Source organism: Dioscorea cayenensis, chromosome 13, assembly GCF_009730915.1.
Source record: "Dioscorea cayenensis subsp. rotundata cultivar TDr96_F1 chromosome 13, TDr96_F1_v2_PseudoChromosome.rev07_lg8_w22 25.fasta, whole genome shotgun sequence".
Lineage (NCBI taxonomy): Eukaryota > Viridiplantae > Streptophyta > Magnoliopsida > Dioscoreales > Dioscoreaceae > Dioscorea > Dioscorea cayenensis.
In genome coordinates this window covers 1,897,110-1,919,272 of record NC_052483.1, presented here as the reverse complement: position 1 = coordinate 1,919,272, position 22,163 = coordinate 1,897,110, and the positions used below count along the sequence as shown (strand labels likewise).

General features: G+C 36.6%; 3 protein-coding genes, 1 long non-coding RNA gene and 1 pseudogene across 6 annotated transcripts; 4 read left to right on the top strand and 1 right to left on the bottom strand.

The window, feature by feature from the left end:
• Nucleotides 1-1,759: 1,759 nt before the first annotated feature.
• Nucleotides 1,760-3,791, top strand: LOC120274574. The gene has a single exon (XM_039281119.1). It carries the CDS (start codon nucleotides 2,446-2,448, stop codon nucleotides 3,682-3,684), a length of 1,239 nt encoding a protein of 412 aa, XP_039137053.1. The 5' UTR covers nucleotides 1,760-2,445; the 3' UTR covers nucleotides 3,685-3,791.
• A 4,029-nt stretch (nucleotides 3,792-7,820) lies between these two features.
• Nucleotides 7,821-9,467, top strand: LOC120274476. 2 transcript variants are annotated; one of them, XM_039281018.1, is made up of 2 exons: nucleotides 7,821-9,046; nucleotides 9,130-9,467. In XM_039281018.1, the coding sequence occupies exon 1, from the start codon at nucleotides 8,018-8,020 to the stop codon at nucleotides 9,005-9,007; it is 990 nt and encodes a 329-aa protein (XP_039136952.1). In that variant the 5' UTR covers nucleotides 7,821-8,017; the 3' UTR covers nucleotides 9,008-9,046; nucleotides 9,130-9,467. The 2 variants fall into 2 exon arrangements, with proteins under 2 accessions (XP_039136952.1, XP_039136951.1); XM_039281017.1 differs by having other exon boundaries at nucleotides 7,823-9,046; nucleotides 9,133-9,467.
• Nucleotides 9,468-12,752: 3,285 nt separating this feature from the next.
• Nucleotides 12,753-13,468, top strand: LOC120274583. The gene is made up of 3 exons (XR_005540952.1): nucleotides 12,753-12,826; nucleotides 12,931-13,105; nucleotides 13,394-13,468. It is a non-coding gene; the product is annotated as an uncharacterized LOC120274583 (long non-coding RNA).
• Nucleotides 13,469-14,067: 599 nt separating this feature from the next.
• Nucleotides 14,068-15,573, top strand: LOC120274582 (annotated as a pseudogene).
• Nucleotides 15,460-20,282, bottom strand: LOC120274581 (probable protein S-acyltransferase 22). 2 transcript variants are annotated; one of them, XM_039281127.1, is made up of 10 exons: nucleotides 20,108-20,282; nucleotides 19,923-19,978; nucleotides 19,715-19,828; nucleotides 18,028-18,417; nucleotides 17,884-17,952; nucleotides 17,744-17,815; nucleotides 17,479-17,607; nucleotides 17,180-17,260; nucleotides 16,868-17,050; nucleotides 15,460-16,688 (listed from the first exon to the last, which is right to left on the bottom strand). In XM_039281127.1, exons 2-10 carry the CDS (start codon nucleotides 19,962-19,964, stop codon nucleotides 15,897-15,899), a joined length of 1,872 nt encoding a protein of 623 aa, XP_039137061.1. In that variant the 5' UTR covers nucleotides 19,965-19,978; nucleotides 20,108-20,282; the 3' UTR covers nucleotides 15,460-15,896. The 2 variants fall into 2 exon arrangements, with proteins under 2 accessions (XP_039137061.1, XP_039137060.1); XM_039281126.1 differs by having other exon boundaries at nucleotides 19,923-20,282.
• Between the last annotated feature and the right edge of the window lie 1,881 nt (nucleotides 20,283-22,163).

Here is a 22,163-nt window from a genome sequence, read left to right as displayed (position 1 = left end):
TAAGATTGACATCAAGTGAAAGATCTGTTGAAACTTGGAAGCACTTGGTTACTAGCAGCCAAAACTAACTGAAGAGTGGCAACTCTTTCTTTGATATTTTGATTGCTGAAAGGTTGATAGGGATATTAAAGATGGTTTGGATAAATAGAAATTAAAACATTATGAAAAGGAAAAAAGGGTGAAGAAGTTTAATGAATCAATAGTTGTTCTTTCATTTACTTGCAGTTCTATTTGTTTCATTTTCTTGTTCTCTAGAAATTTTCATTTTAATATTTATTCATTTTCAAAGCCATATCCATTCTTGTTTCTTTTCTTTTATCGGTTTTCCCTCACTACAAATAAAGCCAAGATTGAAGAGAAGCAAACTCATGAAACTTTGAACACCTTTTACTTTGAGTAACATGTTTCATTTCCATGATAGTCAAGGTAAGCAGATTCAATGAGGTGGACATTAGTTTATAGGAAGATGAACCCTAAACATGATTATTAGCTTATCATTTATTAAGTCTGGTTCATTGAGTATAATCAATTATATCAAGTCAAAGAACTTGATGGTACTTGTAGCATTAGAAATTGGAACATTTGAACAACCATTTGATTGAGGAATATAAAACAGAATCTTTGAGGCCAATGTATTATTATTGTGGAGGTTTTGTGACCATGTTCCATGAATGCAAACAAGTTGGACATTATGTTCATGTTTGATAGCTGATGTCCCAGGAATGGAGACCTGTTCTTTGACTAATTGTTGGAGTGATATGGCCTTTCATTTTTCATGCTTAGAATCCATTATTGGTTGTTCAAATGTCTTGCCAAGTGGAGAAAACATATAACCATAAACCACACTCAATATAGTACTAAATATTAAAAATAATTGACTTTTTTAGTTTTCATGAAATTTCCATTGTGTCGATTATGATATTACTCTGATTTTTTTTTTCCCTTTTGGTTTATGAATCCTAAAATTTCAGGCTTATATTTTGATATTGACTACAAAGAATTCTGTCATGCTTCCATGTGGAGACAAGCATCACAATTAATTGAATTTGTTATCATCCAAATTAAACTCTTCAAGTCATTATTAATTAGTGACGTTCTTCACACTTGTATTGACTTTGTCATTGTCTATCTTGGTTTATATGCTTGACATGATCCTATTTGGTGCCAAATGGAGAGGAGCTGAGGACAAAAGGTTACAGCCATTTTTTTTTTTCTGCATCATATGTGTTTAAGTTAAAGTGGACAAAGATATACTACCATTAAGATATGACATCCGTTTCCTTTTCTTTATCAGCATATGATAGCATGTGGTCAAATTGTAATTGGTTTTTTCTCTGCAATTTTTGAAAATACAATCTTATTACATGGTGGTGATTTCGAGAAGCATAAGAACTAACAAAAGGACACTGCTTTATGTTGTTCTCTTCAGCATTAGATCATGGCTTTGCGGCGTTATGTGGACACCATTTTCTATTATTATATTCCTCAATGATTTCCATTCATACTATTGTATCAGAATTTACAGTTCTTAGAGCATCAGCATATGTGTTTTTTATTATATGAATGAATTAAACAGTTCATAAAATTTCTTATTTCTGTTTCATTACCTGTTTTAATTCAGAATTTAGTTCTTATATTCAATGAATATGATTGTGTTCAAATTACTCTGTACATCAGAATATTTGTTCTTCAGATTTTGTAAGTCTATAGATAGTGAAAGTATCATCAGGATTTTGACATATTTTCACCATTAATGGATTGCTCTGTAAACATATTATTGTTGATATCTTTTCTTGGTGTTTGTGGAAGGTTACATGCAGCCTTGAGTACGTATCAAGTAGAAACATCCTTTTCCATGGGAAGTAGCTCCGAAACTTCCCGAAGTTGTCCTAGTCTTACAATGAACTTAGTGTGAAAAATATACAATTATCTTGGACTATATACTTAGCATTTAGTTTTAATGACGTTCGCTAGCAATCAAGAAGATCACACATTGTAGACACCGATGAATTCTTGTTCTCTCGGTGATGACAAGAACAAGAAGATCAGAAACAATGGAGATTCTAGAGGTCTCATCGTCGCTATTTTTAACCAAGACTACAGTCACAGTAATGATTGAGTTTTTAGTGGTTTAAGTTTTGAGGTTTGATGGAGACTCGACGAATAAAAATGGAGGTATGGTTTAGAGTGTGTCAAAGAGGAGATGAAACAAATGGCAACTTGTCTTAGTTGTCTAGCGGAAGACCAAGTCAAGACTAGAACTTGTAGCGTGTGTGTGTATATATATATATATATCAAATGAAGTTTTGATGAGAAATAAGAAAGGGTGCAAGAACTAGTCCAAATTCAGGAGTTTGTAGAAGATTTAACATCGGTCTTTTTCTTCTCTCATAAACACTAGAGCTTATTTCTAAGACAAGCAAAGAACTTGGAGGTTGAAATAAGATGGCTAGGAAGAGGAAGAGCTTTGATGGAGTGGAAGAAAAGAAGAAATTGGATGAGTGTGTAGTAAGGGAGACAGCGGCAGCTGCGGCAGTTGCGGCAGTGAGTGGTGGTGTTCGGAGAACTAGGAAGCGGTTTGTAGGGGTACGGCAGCGGCCTTCAGGACGGTGGGTGGCAGAGATCAAGGACACAATTCAGAAAATTCGAGTGTGGCTTGGCACGTTTGACACGGCTGAGGATGCTGCCCGGGCTTATGACGAAGCTGCCTGCCTTCTTCGAGGTTCCAATACTCGCACTAACTTCTGGCCTTGCTCGGCGTCTCAGCCTGCTACGCCATCAGCTTTGCCATCGAAGATTACCAATCTTCTTCTGCTAAGGCTCAAGGCCAGAAACTCTGCTGCTGCTGCTGCAGCTCCTTGTAATGGTGTTGCTGCTGCTGTTGCTGACGATGATGATGATGCATTGCCTCAAGATCGACAAGAATCACAGCAATTTCTGTTGCAGCAAGAACAGCAATTGCAACACCAGCAGCAGTTGCAGCAGTTGCAGCAGCAGCAGCAGCAGCAATATCTACAACAAGAATTCTTCGATGATGATGATGATGATGATGATATTAAGTTCACTGATTTACTGATGGAACCGATTATTTCTGCACTTGCTACTGATACTATTACTGATACTATAAATCCAAGTTGCGGAGTTGAAGAGCAAGATGATATCAAATCAGTGAAGATGGAGTATGATTGGAAGGTGGCAAAAGGTGATGGAGAGGATGATGAAATAGAAGAAAGAATTGTCGATGATTTAGGAGCCATGGATTTCCAGTTTATCGATGGACAAGACAGTTCTTCGTGCTTCTATCCACCATTTGAGATAGCAGAGGAGATTGAAGAACTGATCGAAGACGAAAGCAGTGGCGATGAGCCTTCAATGCTCAGAGCTGCAATGAAGAGGATGAAGTATGAGAGAAAGATTTCGGCTTCACTTTATGCACTCAATGGTATATCTGAGTGCTTGAGACTCAGTAGGCATGAAGATAACAAGGTAAGCTGGGGAATCATGAAACACGACGCTAATAATGAAGTTCATTCTTCATCAAATTCTTCGTGTTTAACTTCTTCTTCATCGATGACATCTACATCATCGTCTTTGTCATCGCCATCGGATCCGAATGCGAAGAATGAAGGTGAATCATCACTATGGAACTCCCTTGATCTTCCTCCCATTTGCTTGCTTTCATAAATGCAAAGATTAATTAAGATTAGTCTTTGCTGTTCTTTCTGTTCCTCATCATATTAATGTTAACAATTTCTAGTAGATTTCATGCTATGGTTATTGTTCTTGTTCTATCTCTGCTTGTGTTTTTTAGGAGTGAAGTTGTCCTATATGTTTCCATGTTCCTAATTTCTAATGGAAATTTTATAATGTCATTTTATGCTATTATGTTTGTGTTCTTTCTTTTCTTCTATTTCCCCTTTATTTTTTTGTTTAATAATCAGAGGATCAATGAGGGCAATTCTTGAAGAAATTTATATTTTCATATATATATATATATATATATATATACACACACACCTCTATAAAAGCTTCAAATTACACTTACCTTTTTAAGTTTTTTTTTCATATATGTACATAAGTATCTAATTGAATTTAATTAACCATTTGTTATGGTTCAGTACCATATAGAGATAGTAAAATGCCTTTTCTATCTTTACTTTTACATTTGTAAATATTTACTTTTTTTTATATAATATATGCTTTTTATATTTTGAGCTATAATCAATTATGAAATAATTTTTTTAAAATATATTTATTTATATAATTATTTTATTTAAATAACAAACAAGTGCAAGGATGAAAAAAATTATTTTACTTAAGAATTGATTCAAGTAACAGGCCTTTAAATTGCTTATATAAATAGTTTAGGAGAGATCTATTTTTTTCGTAAGATTTTTAGTAATGAATTTTAAAATTAATTTAATAATAGTGCTTCAAAAAGACCGGTGTGTAATAAAAAATTTATTTTTATAAATTAATGATTTTGACTTTCACAAGTGAGAGAAAAAAATATAAAACAAATTAGTTGCGTCCGTTACAATACATTATTATGTTTTATTTTTTAAACAAATATGGCAAGTGCATATACAATTAGAGTCATTTATACTAAAACAATGACACTCTGTTCATGCACCTTCATTTAATTTATACAAAAGATTTTTACATAAAGATAATAACGTTCTACCTGCACATAATTTATATGAGAATTGAGCTATAAATCCGCTTTATTTAGTAATTTATATTAAATTTGAGCCATAAAACTCTGGCTAAAAAAAGTAAAAACCAGTGGGGCCAACACCACTCTATGAAATGCCTTTTGGTGATCCAAAGCTAGGGATGGCAACGGGTAGGGTATGGGTAGAGTATGCCAAAAACCCTCACCCTGCACTGTAACCCCTACCCCATACCCGCATTCTACTCCGCACCCTTCGGTAAAAAAATCATACCCTTACTCTTACTCCTGAGGGTACTGGGTGATACTCGTAGAGTACCCGCTACCCGTTGTTACCCATTGTTCAAATTATCGAATTAAATTTAAATAATAATAAAAATAAATTAATTATACATTATATTACAATCTTTTAAACACATGTCCATAAATTCAAAAATTACAGAGTTGATATATATTTGTTTATCTTAAATTATATAATCACATAAAAATGACATTTATTTAGAACTCAAATGGTAACTCTACCTTTTGTTTTTTGTTTCATGTTTAACTATCTTGGTTTTTTTGTTTTTAAATTTTTCATATATCTACTATTTATATTTTTATATAGCTTCAAATTTTATAAATATCTAAGTAAGATTTTTGAATATAAAAATATTATAAGTAATTCTCATAAGTTATATCCAATTGATTTTTTTATTAAGTATCTTATTTTTTTCAGGGATGTTTTTATAATTTATAGAATAAATTATTATAACATTATTTTTTTATATTTGTTTATTTTTAAAATTTAATTATGATTTTTTTAATATATATCTAAAATTCAATTTTGATAATATTATCAAATATAAATATAGAAATTAAATAAAAATTTAAAATAATATATTAAGAGAAAATTTGAAGTATTATTTTTCAAATTAATCACCATGAAAAATAGATATTGAGTAAATGTTTAGTTTAATAAAAAAATTATATATATATATATATATATATATGAAAGGGTAAGAATGCAGATGCAGGGTTTTCACTCGACCTCTTCAACGAGTAAGGGTAAGGGGTAAGTGCAGGGTAGGGTGGGGCATACCCTCACCCGAGCCCAGTCCGGCTCAAAAACTAACAGGTATTACCCTTACCGTGCAGACCCCGGTCAAAGAGGGTAATACCCTCTTTGACCCAGGGCACTGCACTGCATATCCCGTCGGTAGGGTACAAATTGCCATCTCTATCCAAAGCATTATACCCTTCTCAGTTTTTCCCATTAAATCCAGCAGTCCAATCCATGTATCTGTAAATGGAGACAGAATTTCATGGTCTTTGGCAAGGATGCAGTGTAATGTCTCAAAGTTAAGACACCAGTAAATATCAATGTGTACCTTATATATATATATATATATGTATTTTAATATGGTATAATACCTGAATTGGTCCCTCTACTTTTCTCTCTCTTCCCTTTTAGTCCCTCTACTCAGAAATGCTCCCAAGTAGTCCCTCTACTCTTGAAAATGGTTCTACTTAATCCCTTCTACTCTAAAATATGCCAATTATTGGCTGTATTTTTTAAGAGTAGAGGGACTAGATGGGAAGAGATTAAAGGTAGAGAGACTAAATTGGGTCATTTTCAAGAATAGAGGGATTAGTGGATCGCATTTCTCAGTAGAGGGACCAAAAAGGAAGAGAGAAAAATAGAGTGACCAATTATGGTATTATACCATTTTAATATATATATATATATATATATATATATATATGAAAAACAATACATTTCCTACAGATGTTGATATATAAAAAATCTATAGACATCTAATTATCAGTCGTTGGATTAAGATCCAACGGACGATATTGATAAACAGTAATCATTGTTCCAAACTGTGATTACTGTATATATTATTATAGTAATTACTGTTCATCGATGTTCGCAATTAAATCAAAACTCAACTGCTGATAATAGACATCTATTGATTTTTTATTTATAAACGTACACCGAGAAAGTCCTTTATATAAAATAAGTGATATTTTTTTTAGATACAAAGAATTTGTCCCCACTCATGAGATTTCCATTTGTACCCATTTAGTGGCTCAATAATTCAGATCTATGTCTTGGCTCTTGAGATGGCTTGAATTCCATTAAATTCCATAATATATTAATATTCAATCAAATTAAGACTTCACTGACCTTTTCTTGTAATAAATTTAAATCAAAGTCTAGTCACTGTCACAACATCAGGTTAATAGTTTGTCCCTAAAATTCTTTAATTACATTTATCATCAATACCCCAATAAAATACTAATTATCCATTCTAAATTTTTTTTTACTCATATCATTCTAGAGGTTTTTATCTTTTTTATTTATTCATTTAAAATCTTTGGTTTTTTATTCATCCATTTAAAATATTTGTGAAGTATTAAATATTAATTTTTAAAAATTTACTATTTATATTTATGTACTGTTATAATTTTTAATAAATTAAATTCAACCACATATCTTTTAAAATATATATTAAATAAATATAATTTTAAAAATTTAATATAAATTTTATAAATTTTAGATAACCAATTAATTTTAACTAATTTTTTAAATTTATATAATTTAGTTAAAATAGACAAATAGAAAAGAATATCATTAAATAAAATACTCCAAAATTTAAACAAACAATTAAACATGGTTCCTTCTCAGTGACCATATAAATAAATAAATAAATATCTGTTTTTATAAGAGAGAATTGGTTATAAACCCCTCAAAAGTTCTATAATTGCATATTTACCCTCCGAAAAAACATAATTGTATATATACCCTTGAAAAAAATATAGGTAATTGCGGATATCGCCATTACTCGTTAGATTCCCTAGAATCAAACCTTGATTAACTCATGGTTATAACTTGGATTAAGATATCTAAAAAGATCCAAAACTAACTCTTGTCATAGCTTAGCTTTTTCGAGGGTATATATGCAATGCAGTATAATAATAATTTTTATATATTTGTTGTTTGCTAATGATGGTTTTTCATTAATTTAGCAACCCCGATGAGTATATCGCAATTATGTATATTATTCAAGGGTATGTATGCAATTAACTTTTATTCAGGGGCAAATATGCAATTTTAAAATTTTTTAGGGGTACACCTGCAAAAGCCCCTTTTTATAATTACCCATTTTCCAGGGGGTACAACTGCAAAACGCCCATCACGCAGTGCACTCCTTCGTGCGTTTGCGCTGCTTCTCCGGCGCGCGCGCGGGTGCTCACTCCCGAGCGCTCTCTTTCTCGCACGCATTTCATCGAACACATGGCGTTCGCTTCGCATCTCCCTCACTGACCTCCGCCTTCCTCCAACCACGCCCTCCTCCTCCGATGGCCTCCGACTCCATCGCCGGCACCACCGTCATCCCGCCGATGAACGCCCTCGAGATCCTCCGTGAAACCATCCGTGTCCTCCGCGCCGACCCCTCTGCTTTCACCGCCATCCTCGCTTTCCTCATCTGCCCCGTCTCCGCCGCGCTCCTCTCCAACGCCCTCGTCCCTACCGCCGCCGTCACCGCCCTCTCCCGCCGTCTTGCTCTCCTCGCCCTCCGCTCTGGCCTCCCTCTCACGCATTCCATCAGACACCTCTCGCACCATCTCTCGTCCTCTGTCCTCTCCTCCCTTTTCTGCTTCCCTTTGCTTCTCTCCCTCCTCCTTCTCGCTCGCTCCTCCATATCCTTCTCCGTTGCCTCCATCTACGCCTTCAGACCCATCTTGCTCGCCGAGTTCGTCGCTCTCCTTCGCCGGATCTGGCGCCGACTTTTCCTCACCTACCTCTGCGTCTGCGCGGCCATTTCCGGATGCGTCGCTCTCTTCCTCGCCATCCTTGTCCTCGTCTGCAATGCCTTCTCCGTACTCGGTTACCCTCCGGAGATCATCGCATACCCGGCCATGCTCGTTTTCTTGACTTTCTCCATGGCCTACGCTCACACCATCATCGTCTGCAATCTCGCAACCGTGATCTCCGTCTTGGAGGACTTGTCAGGCCCGCTGGCATTGCTCAGATCTGTGCATTTGATCAAGGGGCAAACGCAGGCCGGCCTGTTGATGTTTCTTGGCTCAACGATTGGAATGGCGTTCGTTGAAGGATTGTTTGAGCATCGAGTGAAGACACTAAGCTATGGAGATGGATCTTCTCGGATTTGGGAGGGGCCTTTGTTGATCGTGATGTACTCGTTTGTAGTGCTTGTGGATTCAATGATGAGTGCTGTCTTTTACTTCACTTGTCGATCCTCGAGGATGGAGTTATTGAATGGCAATGTTCATGGCCTCGAGGAGGTTGAGAAGGTTTTGGATCAACCCATGGCCATCATCGATTGACAATTGCCATGTTGTAGGAGAATGAAAGAGATAGAAAGTGTGAGTTGTTAACTTAGCATTTTGCTTTTGTGTTCTTTCTGAGGACTAAGACTTACTAGCTAATCTATTTGCATTATGTTTAGCAGGATCTATGGCGGCAATGTGAAGGCTTCTTTAAGCGGGAAAGCTTGGAAATCTTCATTATACTTGTAACTGCAGCCTGATTATACCAATTCGGAGCGAAAGGAAATTTTGGTATACAAATTCTTGTCATATACTTTAGTTGCAATATGATCTGCAGTTTTATGTTAATACTGATACTGTACTTCTTACACCATTCAAGAATAACCTATTTCGTCTTTTTTTCTCATAAATTATGATGGAGTTCCCCGGGTTTTATTGTTTGAATTGTTTATTTCCAGACTATGATTGTTACATCGACTTCTATTAAATGGATATGCTCTTGGCTTTATTCTGTTTCGATTTCTATGTGGAATCTCACAATTGAAAACAAATTCTTATCATATACTTTGTACCATTTCTGTTTGGAGTGTTACTTGTGTCATGTCATTACGCTGTGAAGGATTCCATTTGGAATGGTACAAAGGTGTAAATCAGGTTGGTGCTCTTTGGGACCATTCAAAATTTTGAGGTAAATGATCTCGTGTAAACTAGTTTTGTTGGTAATTGACTGTTCTAAGGAGTGATATGTAACTCTTTCAATTCACAATCTGTTTAATTGCCAGCTTTTTTATGTGTATATTTATTTATTTATTTATTATTCTTTTTGAATACTTGTAAAACTACTATCTTGATGTGTTTCCAACAAAATAGAGAATAAATATTTTTTTTTCTGGCTTTATATCTTGACTTTTCTTATTTGAGGCTGGAGTTTTTTTTTTTAATAATTTTTCTTGAATGTTAGAATCAAGCATATGTTATATGTTGGCCAAGTCTAAATCTTGATTGTTTCATTACCAATTCATAACCAATTGATTATTTTTGTTGGGGCTTATCAGATTGTCTGAAGCTATTATCTTCACTTGTTAAGGACTATCCTCAGTCAAATTTAGCCAAAAATCAATTAAATAGCAGCAACCGCAATGTAACAGGTCAAGACTATACTTGTAAAATGAAGTAGAATTCAAAAACTAAAAAAGAAAAAGAGCGAAAACTAAAAAAAAGGGGGGACAAAAGGAGAGATGGAGCATCTTAATGAATGACTTCATTCTCTTATAAATTGCAAAACATGATTTTGTCTCCATTATAAACCACGCCATCTCTATATGGATGCGCGGAAGGGGATGGGTGTATACACTTCCAAGTGTCCTGATTTTGTTTCAAAGAACTATTTGCTGTGGCTCTTGAATGTCAATCATTCTGTGCGAAATTGATAAATGGAAGGTTTGAAATGCCTACATGATGGGCTTTAATTACGCATATGATTTGACCATTTAAAGTTACCTTGTGCTTATCAAAGTGGATTTATGGAATAATTGATAGAAATATGGCTGATGCAATTATTTTCTGAGCTATGTTGATGGTCTAAACTTTGAAGGTATCCTTCAGCTATATTTCTCAAGATTGTATTATTTGTATTCCATCAGAAATGGTCCGTAGGAGATGGTCGCGTGCTTCAGTACTATCTGATATGAATTGTTAATGAATACTAAGTGATATTATGTATTTAGTACTTACTGCATCACACTGAGTTGGTGGGCTGTGCTTAATCGCTGACTATTAAAGTTTTATGGGTCTTGTTTGCTGCAGAGGATAGGCACACCATGTATCTTGTCTTGCTCCTCAAATTTTAAAATATCTGTGCAGATCTCTCAATTATTTCACCAAGGAATGCACATGAAAATCTTCATGGAGAGTTAGGCAAATACCAATTCATATCTTCTTTTTCATGTGATTGTATTTCCCTAAGTAGTGTCCTGGCCAACTTCAGCACTTGCAACTGTGAAAACCAATTTAGTTCCTACCTGTGAAATTTCTTCTTCATGTTTGTTGATCCCAACTTGGTCTTCATGGAGGGCTTCATGAGAAGTAGAATGCAAACCGGAGATTAAATCCTGAATGTGTGTTACTTGCTTATTAGGATGCCATGGTTCTGTAAAATATTGTAAAGTGTCAGAAAAAGAAGGTGGCAGTGATGATTGTATGCAAAGCAGTTGTGGAGGTGGTTTCAGTTTTAACTTTCTTTCTTTACGACATCACATCATCACTTTAGCTTGGATGAATTTATGAAGTCATGGAAATATGTTGCATTAAATTATTGAGAAGGCATAATTATGAAAATGTTTTTGTTTCTACTCATCATTGCATTAACCAACCAATTATTTTCTGTGTTTGTGCGTGTGTCACGGGTGGATTTGGGAATATGTTCATTTGATTAATGAATGTAAGCTCATCTGATAACTGCAGCCTTTGATCATGATTATTTTTCCAGCCAGTGTGATTTTTATTTTAACAAGGACATTATTGAGTCTACATTGGCTTGTAAGCTCAATTTCTTACTGTTTGTTGTGTGTATGACTTTGGAAGGTGAGCAGTGACAACACTTCTGGAGACGTAATGGTTTCGTTGTGGTAACTTCCTCAACGTAAATTAAATATGCTATGTTATTACCTGTTACAGGAAATTTTAATAAGCTCTTCCATCTAGGATACTTGTTTATATAAGCACTGTTTGCATGTATCAAATACTTACAGATCTCGCTGTAAATAGAGTAAAGCTTTCTTTTCTTCTGTTAATTTTTGTTACAGTTCCTGCTTCATTGGTCACTCTGTTGATGATCCGTGATTAAATATATTTATGCCCCGGAATCTCAATCTTAATGTTATACAGTTGTATGACAGCAGTTTACATGATATTTAATGGTTAATCATGATTTGGGGGTCTAACTTACATGATTTCGAGGAGTTGTATCAATTATGAAGAGATCATGAGCCTTATTCTAAAAACGGATTGCATTAAGAGGTGCATATCTGGTTCAAAGTCCAAATGAAATCATGACAGGAGAGAATGAATGGGAAGTCTATTTACATATATTGTTTGAAATTTTCTGCTAAGAAGTCGAACTCTTATCTTCGACTCTTATAACTGTTAAAAATCACAACCATGATGCATTTTGACTTATTTGGTGACTATTGAAGTTTGCATATTCAAGCAACTCTGCTTGTTCTTTATATTTAATCAGTGTTCAGTAAACACTGAAGGGATGCTTTAACAGGAGAATCATATTAGCAAAGCCTTGTTATTTAGGACAACTTATGTTGTGATCACCATCAGTATGTGAGCCTTGACAATCTGTTTCTGTCAAGTGGGTCCAATCAATTATGTTCTCTAATTCAAAGCCAGGCAACCCATCTGCTTTCCTCTCTTATTAGTGTTGGTTATTGCTGAGGTGTGCCTACCAGACTACCACTGCTGTGTAGATCCTTCATTGGCCACTACAGAACAAAGGTTGAATTCCTTTATATATAATTAATTCTATGTTATAGATCCAATTGTCAGAATGGCATGATTATGTGATTTTTATATGGATCACTTTAATTTATGTTTTTTTCTCTCTGGATCTTTGTTGAAGTTGAGCAATCTTCAATTTTCATTGCTAGCATTGTCTTATCACTATGTGAATACATTTTTGTTTTGAATATGTAGGAGTCAGTGTTTCATTACATTTATGATTGCTTACTTTAAATTCATTCCAACTGCAGAACAGTGACAGGATGAGTTTTCTTCTTCCATGCGTTGGTAATTGGTCTATTCAAAAACAGAGTAACTATCATGAATAGAAGGAAATTTCATTGGTCTGCTCATCTTCATGTCAAAGGAGTGGGTTAACATATTTTGCAGGATGAAGTTATATTTGTTTGCAATATTGTCAGAGCTTGAAGTATTAGCTAACCAAATTCTATATACCTACTTCCATTTCGCAGGGTAGATGACTTGTTAATGCATCAAAGATTCTGCAAAATTTAATATTAGTAGAGTTGAAGTTGGTGCTAAGGACAGTCAACGAGGACAATGCTTACCAATTCAGGAAAAGATGTTGCTTGAAATTGAAGGCTGACATTTATTGGTGCCCTTTCTACCTCACTATTCAACAGAATGGTTTGTATCTTCACTATCAATTGTTTTTTTTCTCTACAATTCTATGATTGCATGCAACTAGAGAATATGAACTCGGTGGCTCCTGGGGCCAAAAAACATTGTTTTCTTTACCGTTCATTGAATGTTTAGATAAGGCATTGCGTTGCATGAGTATTATCCATGAGTAAGCAGGGACCTCTGGTCGCCACCAGGTGAATTGACCACCCAACAAAGAGACTCTGCCTTTGCTTTCCTTCCAACACAACATTCCAAACTGTAATTAATTGAGTTCAGTTGCTATCTTCACAGGGTGGATTATTATCCTCAAGAATGCTCAAGGACCCAAATGCCATTCTGATGGTGCAAATGCATACCCTTGAAAGGCTCTATCAAGGTCAGTACACTGGTTTGATAAGAACTTATCTTTTTGCATTTTTAAGTCTGCTGCACTTGTGACACTAAACTACAAAGTCATTTGTTTTGCTGGACCACAATTTCCAAACTTTTGTTCGCTCTAAACTGTTCACATCACTACACCAAGCACAAAATATTAAGACATCTCTTCTGAGTAGTTGTCCTTTATCCATGCAAGGTATATGATTGCCAGTTTAACCTACTTCTTTTCTAGACCGTGAATAAAGCCTTGATTTCTTGTTGAATCTTTTTTCACTTAGTGCTCTGGGAGGGTTGTTATGTTTTTATATAAAAAAAGATAGTGGGGGGCTCACCAAACTAATTGACTTCCTACCAGAAAGGCTCGACCCATGTGGCATGCCACCTCAAATAAAAAAAAAATAGAAAGGGTCTTATAGGGAAGATGTAATCATGCACCTACTGCATAATAGAAATAGTTTAGTAGAAGCTTTAATAATTCTGCTCACTTTTAGATTCATTGATAAAAGATTAGGATGCTGTTTTTCCGTGCTAGATAGGCTTACTTTAGAATCAAAGTAGTTTGTTCTTTCTTAAAGAAAGAACTTTGATCAAAATAAGATCAATAGTGTGTAGAAAAATCCAAGGAAATAGTGGTGGAAACCAGGCTGAAAGTTCACCTTCCATATGAAGTAGTAGTTGATTTAGTTAGTTGGCATATCATTCATTCATTCACAAGATCACATCCCAAAAACTCCTCCCCAACCAACCTGGGACCAAATTGGTCCCTATCTCTTGACCAAACATAATGTTATAGGTACATCAAACATGGCTGCTCTTTCACATTCAAATACCTCCCAAACTCCCTTCAATCCTCCACCATTTCATTCCATGGGGCTTGCCATCAAGATCATTAGAAGGTCCATCAATGCCTTGTTTCATAACTACCACGTCTTCACCGCCACTGCCGCCATCCTCGTCCTCCCGGTCTCCGCCTCTGCCCTCCTCACACGAAACATTGGCACCATCCTCATTCCCTGCTCTTCAAAACCTCTCCTCTCGCCTCCGCTTGCTCTTTGAAGCCGCTGGCTTCCCTGCCTCGTCCGAGTTCTTTATGTTACTCAATGCTAAGATCATTCAAACCATCTTCTCATTCACCTTCACCCTCCCTTTCACCCTCACCTTCCTGCTTACTAGCTAAAGCCTCTATAGTTCATATGGTGCATTGCTTTCCTCGCCGGATAATTACACCACCTCCACTCTCATCTTCCCTCCGGGTGTACTTGGCACTACTGCAAACACATGTATTTAATTCCTTCATTATCCTCTCCGCCAATGCTGCTGTTCTATCAGTCTTGTTCCTGGCATTCAACATCATCGATGCTCTTGGGATTTCTTCGAGCAATGCCATATTTGCTTTCTCTGTTGGCGGTGTTATCCTCTACTCCGTGGTCCTCGCTAATGTCATGGTGGTCTGTAACTTGGCAACGATTGTTTCAGCGGTGGAGAACTGCAGCGGTTACCTCCCTGCACTCAAGGCCTGTGTGTTGATCAGTGGCAAGGCAGCAAGTGCAATGACTCTGGCAATGCCTGCAAATTTAAGCATGGCAGCCATTGAGGCATTGTTTCAGTACAGAGTCATGAAGCCTTACCAGATTTTGCACAGACTTGATGTTTCCAGCATCGGGGAAGCCTTTTCGATCTCGTACATTTACTCAATGCTCATCGTCCTCGATATAATCATCAGCTGCATGTTTTACAGAAGCTGCAAATCAGAGTATGATTGCCAAACTGAACTGGAACCAGATGATAAGGGGGCACTGCATGTCTAGCTGCAAGGCACTCTTTGTCATGTCTTTGCAATTGTACCTGCAGAATTGAGGGGTAATGTACAGAAAATTTGAAATGCAGAGAAAACTATGTAAAGAGCTGCTCTTGCAAAGCTTTTCCTTTGTCCCTTTTCCTATGATGTAGAAATTCTCATTCAAGTCTTCTGAAATTCATTAGTCAAAGCAAAGCAGAATGGTTCCCAATTTTGACAGAAGAGAAACAATGAGCAGTTACACCTGGGAGTTTACCAATACAAGAAGGGAACGAAAGAAGAGAAAAAAAAAAAAGACGAAAAGGTGAAAGGATCACAAATAACTGTGAGTGAGACATATAGGTAAAGAGCAATCCAAAGAATTGCTATTTTCTTGACATTCTCTGCAAGACCCTTAAATCCGGCTTTCCATGCTTGATCCCATGCATGCTCTTGCGACGATTTTAGTAGCTGCAGTCAGAAAACCATCTCAACTGGTGAAACTGACGCTGATTAGCAAGTCCCCGGTAGAAGACTTGCCTTTCAAAACAAGTGTGCCGCAACAGAATCAGCATTTCATAGCCAGCTTTCAGAATTAATCAAATAAGATACCAACATGCACTGCCTCGGCACCACTTATCAAAGTGGCCTAATGTTAGTTTGCATTCCCCCGGAGGAAGACGGCTTTGCAACATCAGCCTGGCTACTGCGGCCAGAGTTGAAGAGCATGTTACTCCAATTCGATGGCTTGTACACAATTTTTGATGGGACTCGATCGCTGTCTTCACCCCCGGATGCGTCATACCCATCACTGGTAGATCTTGAGAGCTGAATCCCCTTCTGTGCAGGGGTACTGACAGACGGACGAGATGTGAGCACAAAGGCTTCTTCGGCTCCAGAGGAAGAAGCTCGAAATGGATGGAGGTCGGGTGAGTCTAAGCTACTATCAGGCGATGAAGCCACAATTCCAGTTGAAGACATGGCCCGGCTTGTTCGAAATGCACTCCGAGCTTCAAGCTGCAGAGGGGCTAAACTTGAGGATGCACCCGGACCAATGTCACTGCCATTACTGTCGGTAGCACTGGCCGATATTTTCGCAAGTGGCTCAGTTGGAAGGTTCATCAGCGGCCTGCCTCTCTTGTTCACCCGTCTCCGATCATCAGGCCTTGGAAACTGCCTGCTACTGCCACTACCAAAGCTGTCTGTGTCTTGTCCTAGTGGCGTCTCTCTCCTAACAACTGGCTGCAATATCTTTGAATTTCTCTTCGCCTGTGCAGCTGCTTTCGATACTTCTTCTGGATCAAGGCGCGCCAAAGTCCACGGACTAATTTTTACTGTGCCGGCATTTCTTTTCTTTGTTGATTCTTCGGCCATCATTTTCTTGGCAGCAAAATTAGCAGGCATGCCGATCTCGGGTGGAATAACATCAAACTGCATAGGCATTGAAAACATGATTACTGAAGAACATAAAGGTTTCTTTTATTCATTTCATGTGGAAAGACATGTTCAAGCGCCATATCGCAAACATAAAGTTCCTTGTAATCCTGTTTAGGAGTTCTCTGCGAGCAGGATTCAAAGAAGACGAAGAAATACACTGATAAACTGAATACCTGATCCTCGAGGAATAACCGAGGCGGAGTACACCATGCGCCACGGTGAAACGCATTAAAGGAACTGGCGCTGCTCAATCCAGTGAATGAGCTCACTTGAGACATTTGTGGACTTTGCTGACCCCCACCCTCGGGCTGTTCCTGCTCCCTTAAGGCGACAATGTAATCATACGTGCTTATTCCCTGCCATTCATTCACAACCGACTTGATACAATGGATACATAGATTGTTTTTATCAAAACAGTTGAATTGTCATCTCGAATCCCTTTCATCTCTGTTTTACTGACAAATAAACTTATCATCATACTTTACCTTTTTAATTAGAAGAACATGGAAGAAGAAGAGTTGCGCCAGAGGTAACGTGGCAATCATCGCTAGCAAGGTGCAGGAAGCCTGCCGAGAACAAAGGATCATCGTTCGATCCAATAAACACAATCTTCATTGTTCAGAAATTAAATTAAATTCCAACTTGGCAGGTAACATTTGTCATTTGAAGATAGAACAAGACGATTTCATTATTATTTTATTTTAGAAAAGACGAACTCACATAGCTATTGTCTGAATAGACAATAAGTATTTTAAGTAAACGGGAAATTGAAGTATATGCTCACCACCACAACGACAAACGGAACCAACGAGAAGCTGCTGCCTAACTTTGACATGATCTCCATCGAGAACTGCTTTCGTTCAAGAAAACAGAGAATCAACACAAGGATCCCTATCGACCACTGTAGAATGAGCTGCATAAACCACAAGAATCTGTTAACAATCAGACAAAAATAATTAAAAACAATCGATAACCAAATGCATCCTAGATTTCTTCACCACATTGTCTAGAACATCGGTAAAACAATGGCAATGGAGTCTAATGTTTACCAAGAGAAGAGCGGTAACCATAAGGATGAAGAACCGGCGATAATTCCGTCTTCCTATACAGTTGTTGAGCCACTACAAAACCGAAAAGATGTTAGATACTGTAAGAAGTGAGGATTTAAGATCAAGACTTAAGTTTGTACCCTGCAGTGATGATCAAAGCCATCAACACATTTGTCGCAAACTCTACAGTGCTTGCTATACTTCAAAACCTACAAAATTCCAAAAAAAAAGGAACTCACAATACTGAAAGAGAGAAAGTTTCCTATATAGTGTATTGAATGTACCTCAACTTCACATAAACTGCAGTAAAACATGCCCTCTTCACTCATTTGTTGTTCAGAAGACTGGTCATGTGAATCATGTCGTCGACAAAGGAAAGGAAGATGACACCAGCCAAATAGAACAGCTAATAAAGTGAATTTACAGCAAGACGGATTTTTCGTCTCGACTTTCTCGGGTACTTGTTCAGACACATCTGCATCGATGCCCTTGGTGACTGGATCGTCTCCCACTTCCGTAGAATGCTCTTTCCTGATTGCACATCCTTCTGATTCCTTTAAGTGAGTTTGTTTTCGGTCATCGTCTATATTAAGATATTTCTTAGATTTGAACACCCCTGGGTCTCCGGGATCTGTCGCAGCACACCAAATATACAAACAGAAGACACATGTAACCTGAAAAGACATACCGAAGAACCTTTCAACATCGATTTCACTCGAAGTAGCAAATTACTTTCATGTAAGGCTATTTCATTATACACACATGTATGCATACTCGCATCATTTAACTATTCTCAAATTGCCAGGCGGTAAATTAAAGACAGGATAAAATGGTTGTTCTTTGAATGAGTTATTGGTTCTACAACCCACAAGATTGACACAAAAGCTTAAATCATATTCTTGAATATAACAATCAAATTTTTGAAAAATCTAAAAAGCTAAAAATCTTAAGAAAAGCTATACAACACCATCATCCCTTTTACACGAAGATGGCACCATAATTGAAATTGTAGGGCTCTTCAACAAGTTTCAAGTTTTCTTGCTGAATGGTTCTTCAGCGTCACAATTTACAAAATGTCACCATCTTTGACACTCAATCTTATCACTCTTTTTCATTCCTTACCATGAGAGAACTATCCTTTTCAAATCAGTGACTCAAAATCCACATACTGCTTACCTTTCTTAAATTCAAAGTCGAACAAAATCTTTGACAAAACAGTCAAGTTTCTTGACGAACAATCTAATATAGATGTTACTGTTTGAAAACACATTCCTTATTTGAACTTAGGATTGAATTATCTGAGCAACTTTACCCTACATTGTAGAATAAATTAGAGGATCAGACAATGTTATCGCAGAACAAAGGAAAAACAATCGGGCAATGTTATCTTCCAGTTCATAGACGACATTGCTCGATTTCATCACTAGGCCTATTGAGAAAATAATTACCACAGTGATGAGTACCAAATTTAGTCTTCTTCCCCAAAATTCAGACATTTGAAAAATAGGCAAGATGCTGAAGTAAAACCAGCAAGACAAAACAAATTATTTCAAGCATGAATAAGACAGTGTTATCGACAGAACAAAGAATAACAATTGGGCAATGTTATCTTTCAGTTCATAGACGACATTGCTCGATTTCATCATTAGACCTATTGAAAAACTAATTACCACAGTGATGAGGACCAAATTTAGTCTTCTTCCCCAAAATTCAGACATTTGAAAAATAGGCAAGATGCTGAAGAAAAACCACCATATGACAAAACAAACTATTTCAAGCATGAATCAAAGAAATCCTCAAGCAAATATGGTTTTCATCCTACATAGATTCAATTGGGGCACATAGATCACAATGCAGCTCCAATTTATGCAAGAAAAAGAGGAAGAAGCACATCAGCAGACAGATCTCAGCAGAAACAGAAATCAAAATCAGAAAAACAAAAAAAAAAAGCTTCTGAAATGATAAACTCACCAGAGGAGTATAAACCCCCATGACCACATACTCCACAAGCTTCCTCCCCACAAATGGCACAAAGAACACATAGAAAGCAAAACCAAGTGCCAGAAAAACAGCAACAGCCACCACCTTCAAACCAAACCACCCCAAAAGCAAAAAAAAAACTCATTTTTAGTAAATAAAAAAATAGACAAAATAGGAAAAAACAAAAGGAAAAACATACCTGAAGAGGATGGTAAGGCAGCTGCCAACCATGCTTCCTCATTTCCTCCTCAAGAACTGCAAGAACAACCCCAGATTTGGAGACTCCAAACTTGAACTTAGAACCCACAAGGATGTTTGTAGAGAAAAACAAGGATATGGTTCTCTCTTCTCTTCCTTTCTAAGGAAGAGATGAGTTTTACTTACAGTATTATGCCATTTGTACAGTTTTACAGCAGTCACATTAATAGAGATGGGAAGGAGAAGAAGCCTGAGGGAGAAATCCTTTTCTTCCCAACAAAGCCCACACACACACACACACAAAACTCTTTGTGTCAATCCTTCATCACTGGATTGTTCTTCAACAAAGCCTCAAAAAAACTCTTTTGGGAGGGGAGGGGACTAGAAAATTTATCACCAAACAGTGAAGAAGAAAAAGGATCTCTTCTGGGTTGGTGTGGTTGATGTAAATGCATAGATAGCTGGATCTGCTGCTTTACCTTCTGCCTTCTCCTTCATCACAATTACCAAAACACCCTTTTGCACTCTTTTTTAGAGCTCTTCCCTTCTCTCTCTCTCTCTCTCTCTTTTTCTCTTTCTCTCTAGGCTATGTACTGCTACTACTTACATACTGCCCTGAATTTGGGGGAAGATGGATAGAAAAGATTGGACCTTTTGATCAGTCTTGCATGGAATGGACCCCTCACAGACCACACAGCATAACACACTCTCATCTTTATCTTTACTTCTCCATCCAAACAGTGTTTTGTGAAAAAGTTGGAGTGTAGCTCACTTCTCTGGCCCTCTCAGTTATATATATATATGACTAACCATTAACAATCTTGTTGCCAATAAGACACCTCTCAAAAACATTAAAAATGGTGTCTTTTGTCTAGGTAGGTACCTTATCTTTCTCTATCTCTCTGCCTCACACTCATAACTGCTCACATCTTGATACTATGTCTTGTCCTTTAGGAACTACTTACCATTCTCTCACTTCACTGGTTGATTAGAATTCCTAAGACATTTTCATCACCTACAACTTAAAAAATCTTTGCTAGAAACCCAAAAAGAAGAACTAGAACTTAGAAAAATGATACCTTTTGTGTGAAAAGAAAAAATAAAACACAAGCTAACTAGCAAAGTTGATAGGCATTGCATTGTTTTGGGAGCTGCAAGGCAAAAGTTGGTGGTCAAAAACAGAGAGTAAGGTGAAGGTGAAGGTGAAGGTGAAGGTGGAGGTGAAGGGGACCCATGAGAATTTGCCCTCAAGTTTCTACTTCTTGGATTCCCACCCCACAGACAAAACCAAAAGCCTGAGACAGTGAAAGATGCTGGCTTACTTTTCATGGCCCCCTTCCTTTTACTTTTCTATGCTTTTTGGGTTTTGGCACACTGATTGATCATATGCAATGAATAAAAAACAAAGGTCAGACTGTAATCCTAATCATCCATCAAGATTTCTCCTTCTATTTTCCATTTCCATTGTTCTTCTTCAACAACTCCCTGCATTGCATTCTCTGTTTATTTGTATATAATTAGAATCACTACTGTACACACACACATATATATATATTGGTTAATGTGAAGGTTTGGTTTGTCCTGGAGACAAGGACTTCACTTTTCTTATCTGCAGGTCAGTCTATGAAGTCTGCAAAAAGAACAAGGAAAATAAAAACAAAAAGAAAAGAATGGGAAGACATGTAACAGGGAACACATATGGGTGGTCTTGGTGGTGGCATGGCATGTGAAATCTATGGAGTTGGAGACTTTTCTTTCTCTTTTCTCTCTTTCTCTGTCCAAAGCTAACTTGTTCACGTGAACAATCACATATATATATATATATTTATTTATTTATTTAGTATGTCTTTATCCAAAAACAAAATACTAACAAAAAGTATATATGATATATAGTTTTTGACTTTTGAGCAAAATAAATATAACAAAGCTAACGAGTTCACGTGATCAGTTGCATATATAAATATATATATATAGCGAACTGCTCTCTGGCTTTTTGATTTTTGAATATATTTTTTTTAGTTTGGATTTAAATATTTTTATTTTTGTTATTTTTAATAATATTGACAAGCCGTTTCAACAAATGCAACAGAGTATAATACTTGATCTCTCATAAGTCAGTCAAATATATATATATATATATATAAAGATCGATAAACCACAATTTATTAACGAAAAAATTGTACATGATACAAAAACGGGACCGAATAACTACAAACTAGAAGCAAAAACAAAAAGAGATTAA

Excerpts from the sequence above, each read along its gene's own strand:
- LOC120274476 (XM_039281018.1), top strand. The coding sequence starts at position 8,018 with ATGGCCTCCGACTCCATCGCCGGCACCACCGTCATCCCGCCGATGAAC.
- LOC120274574 (XM_039281119.1), top strand. The coding sequence starts at position 2,446 with ATGGCTAGGAAGAGGAAGAGCTTTGATGGAGTGGAAGAAAAGAAGAAA.
- LOC120274581 (XM_039281126.1), bottom strand. The coding sequence starts at position 19,964 with ATGAGGAAGCATGGTTGGCAGCTGCCTTACCATCCTCTTCAG. Across the intron at positions 17,816-17,883 it reads GCTTTGATCATCACTGCAGG|TGGCTCAACAACTGTATAGG; the intron begins GTACAAACTTAA and ends TCGGTTTTGTAG. Across the intron at positions 17,608-17,743 it reads TGGTTACCGCTCTTCTCTTG|CTCATTCTACAGTGGTCGAT; the intron begins GTAAACATTAGA and ends TGGTTTATGCAG.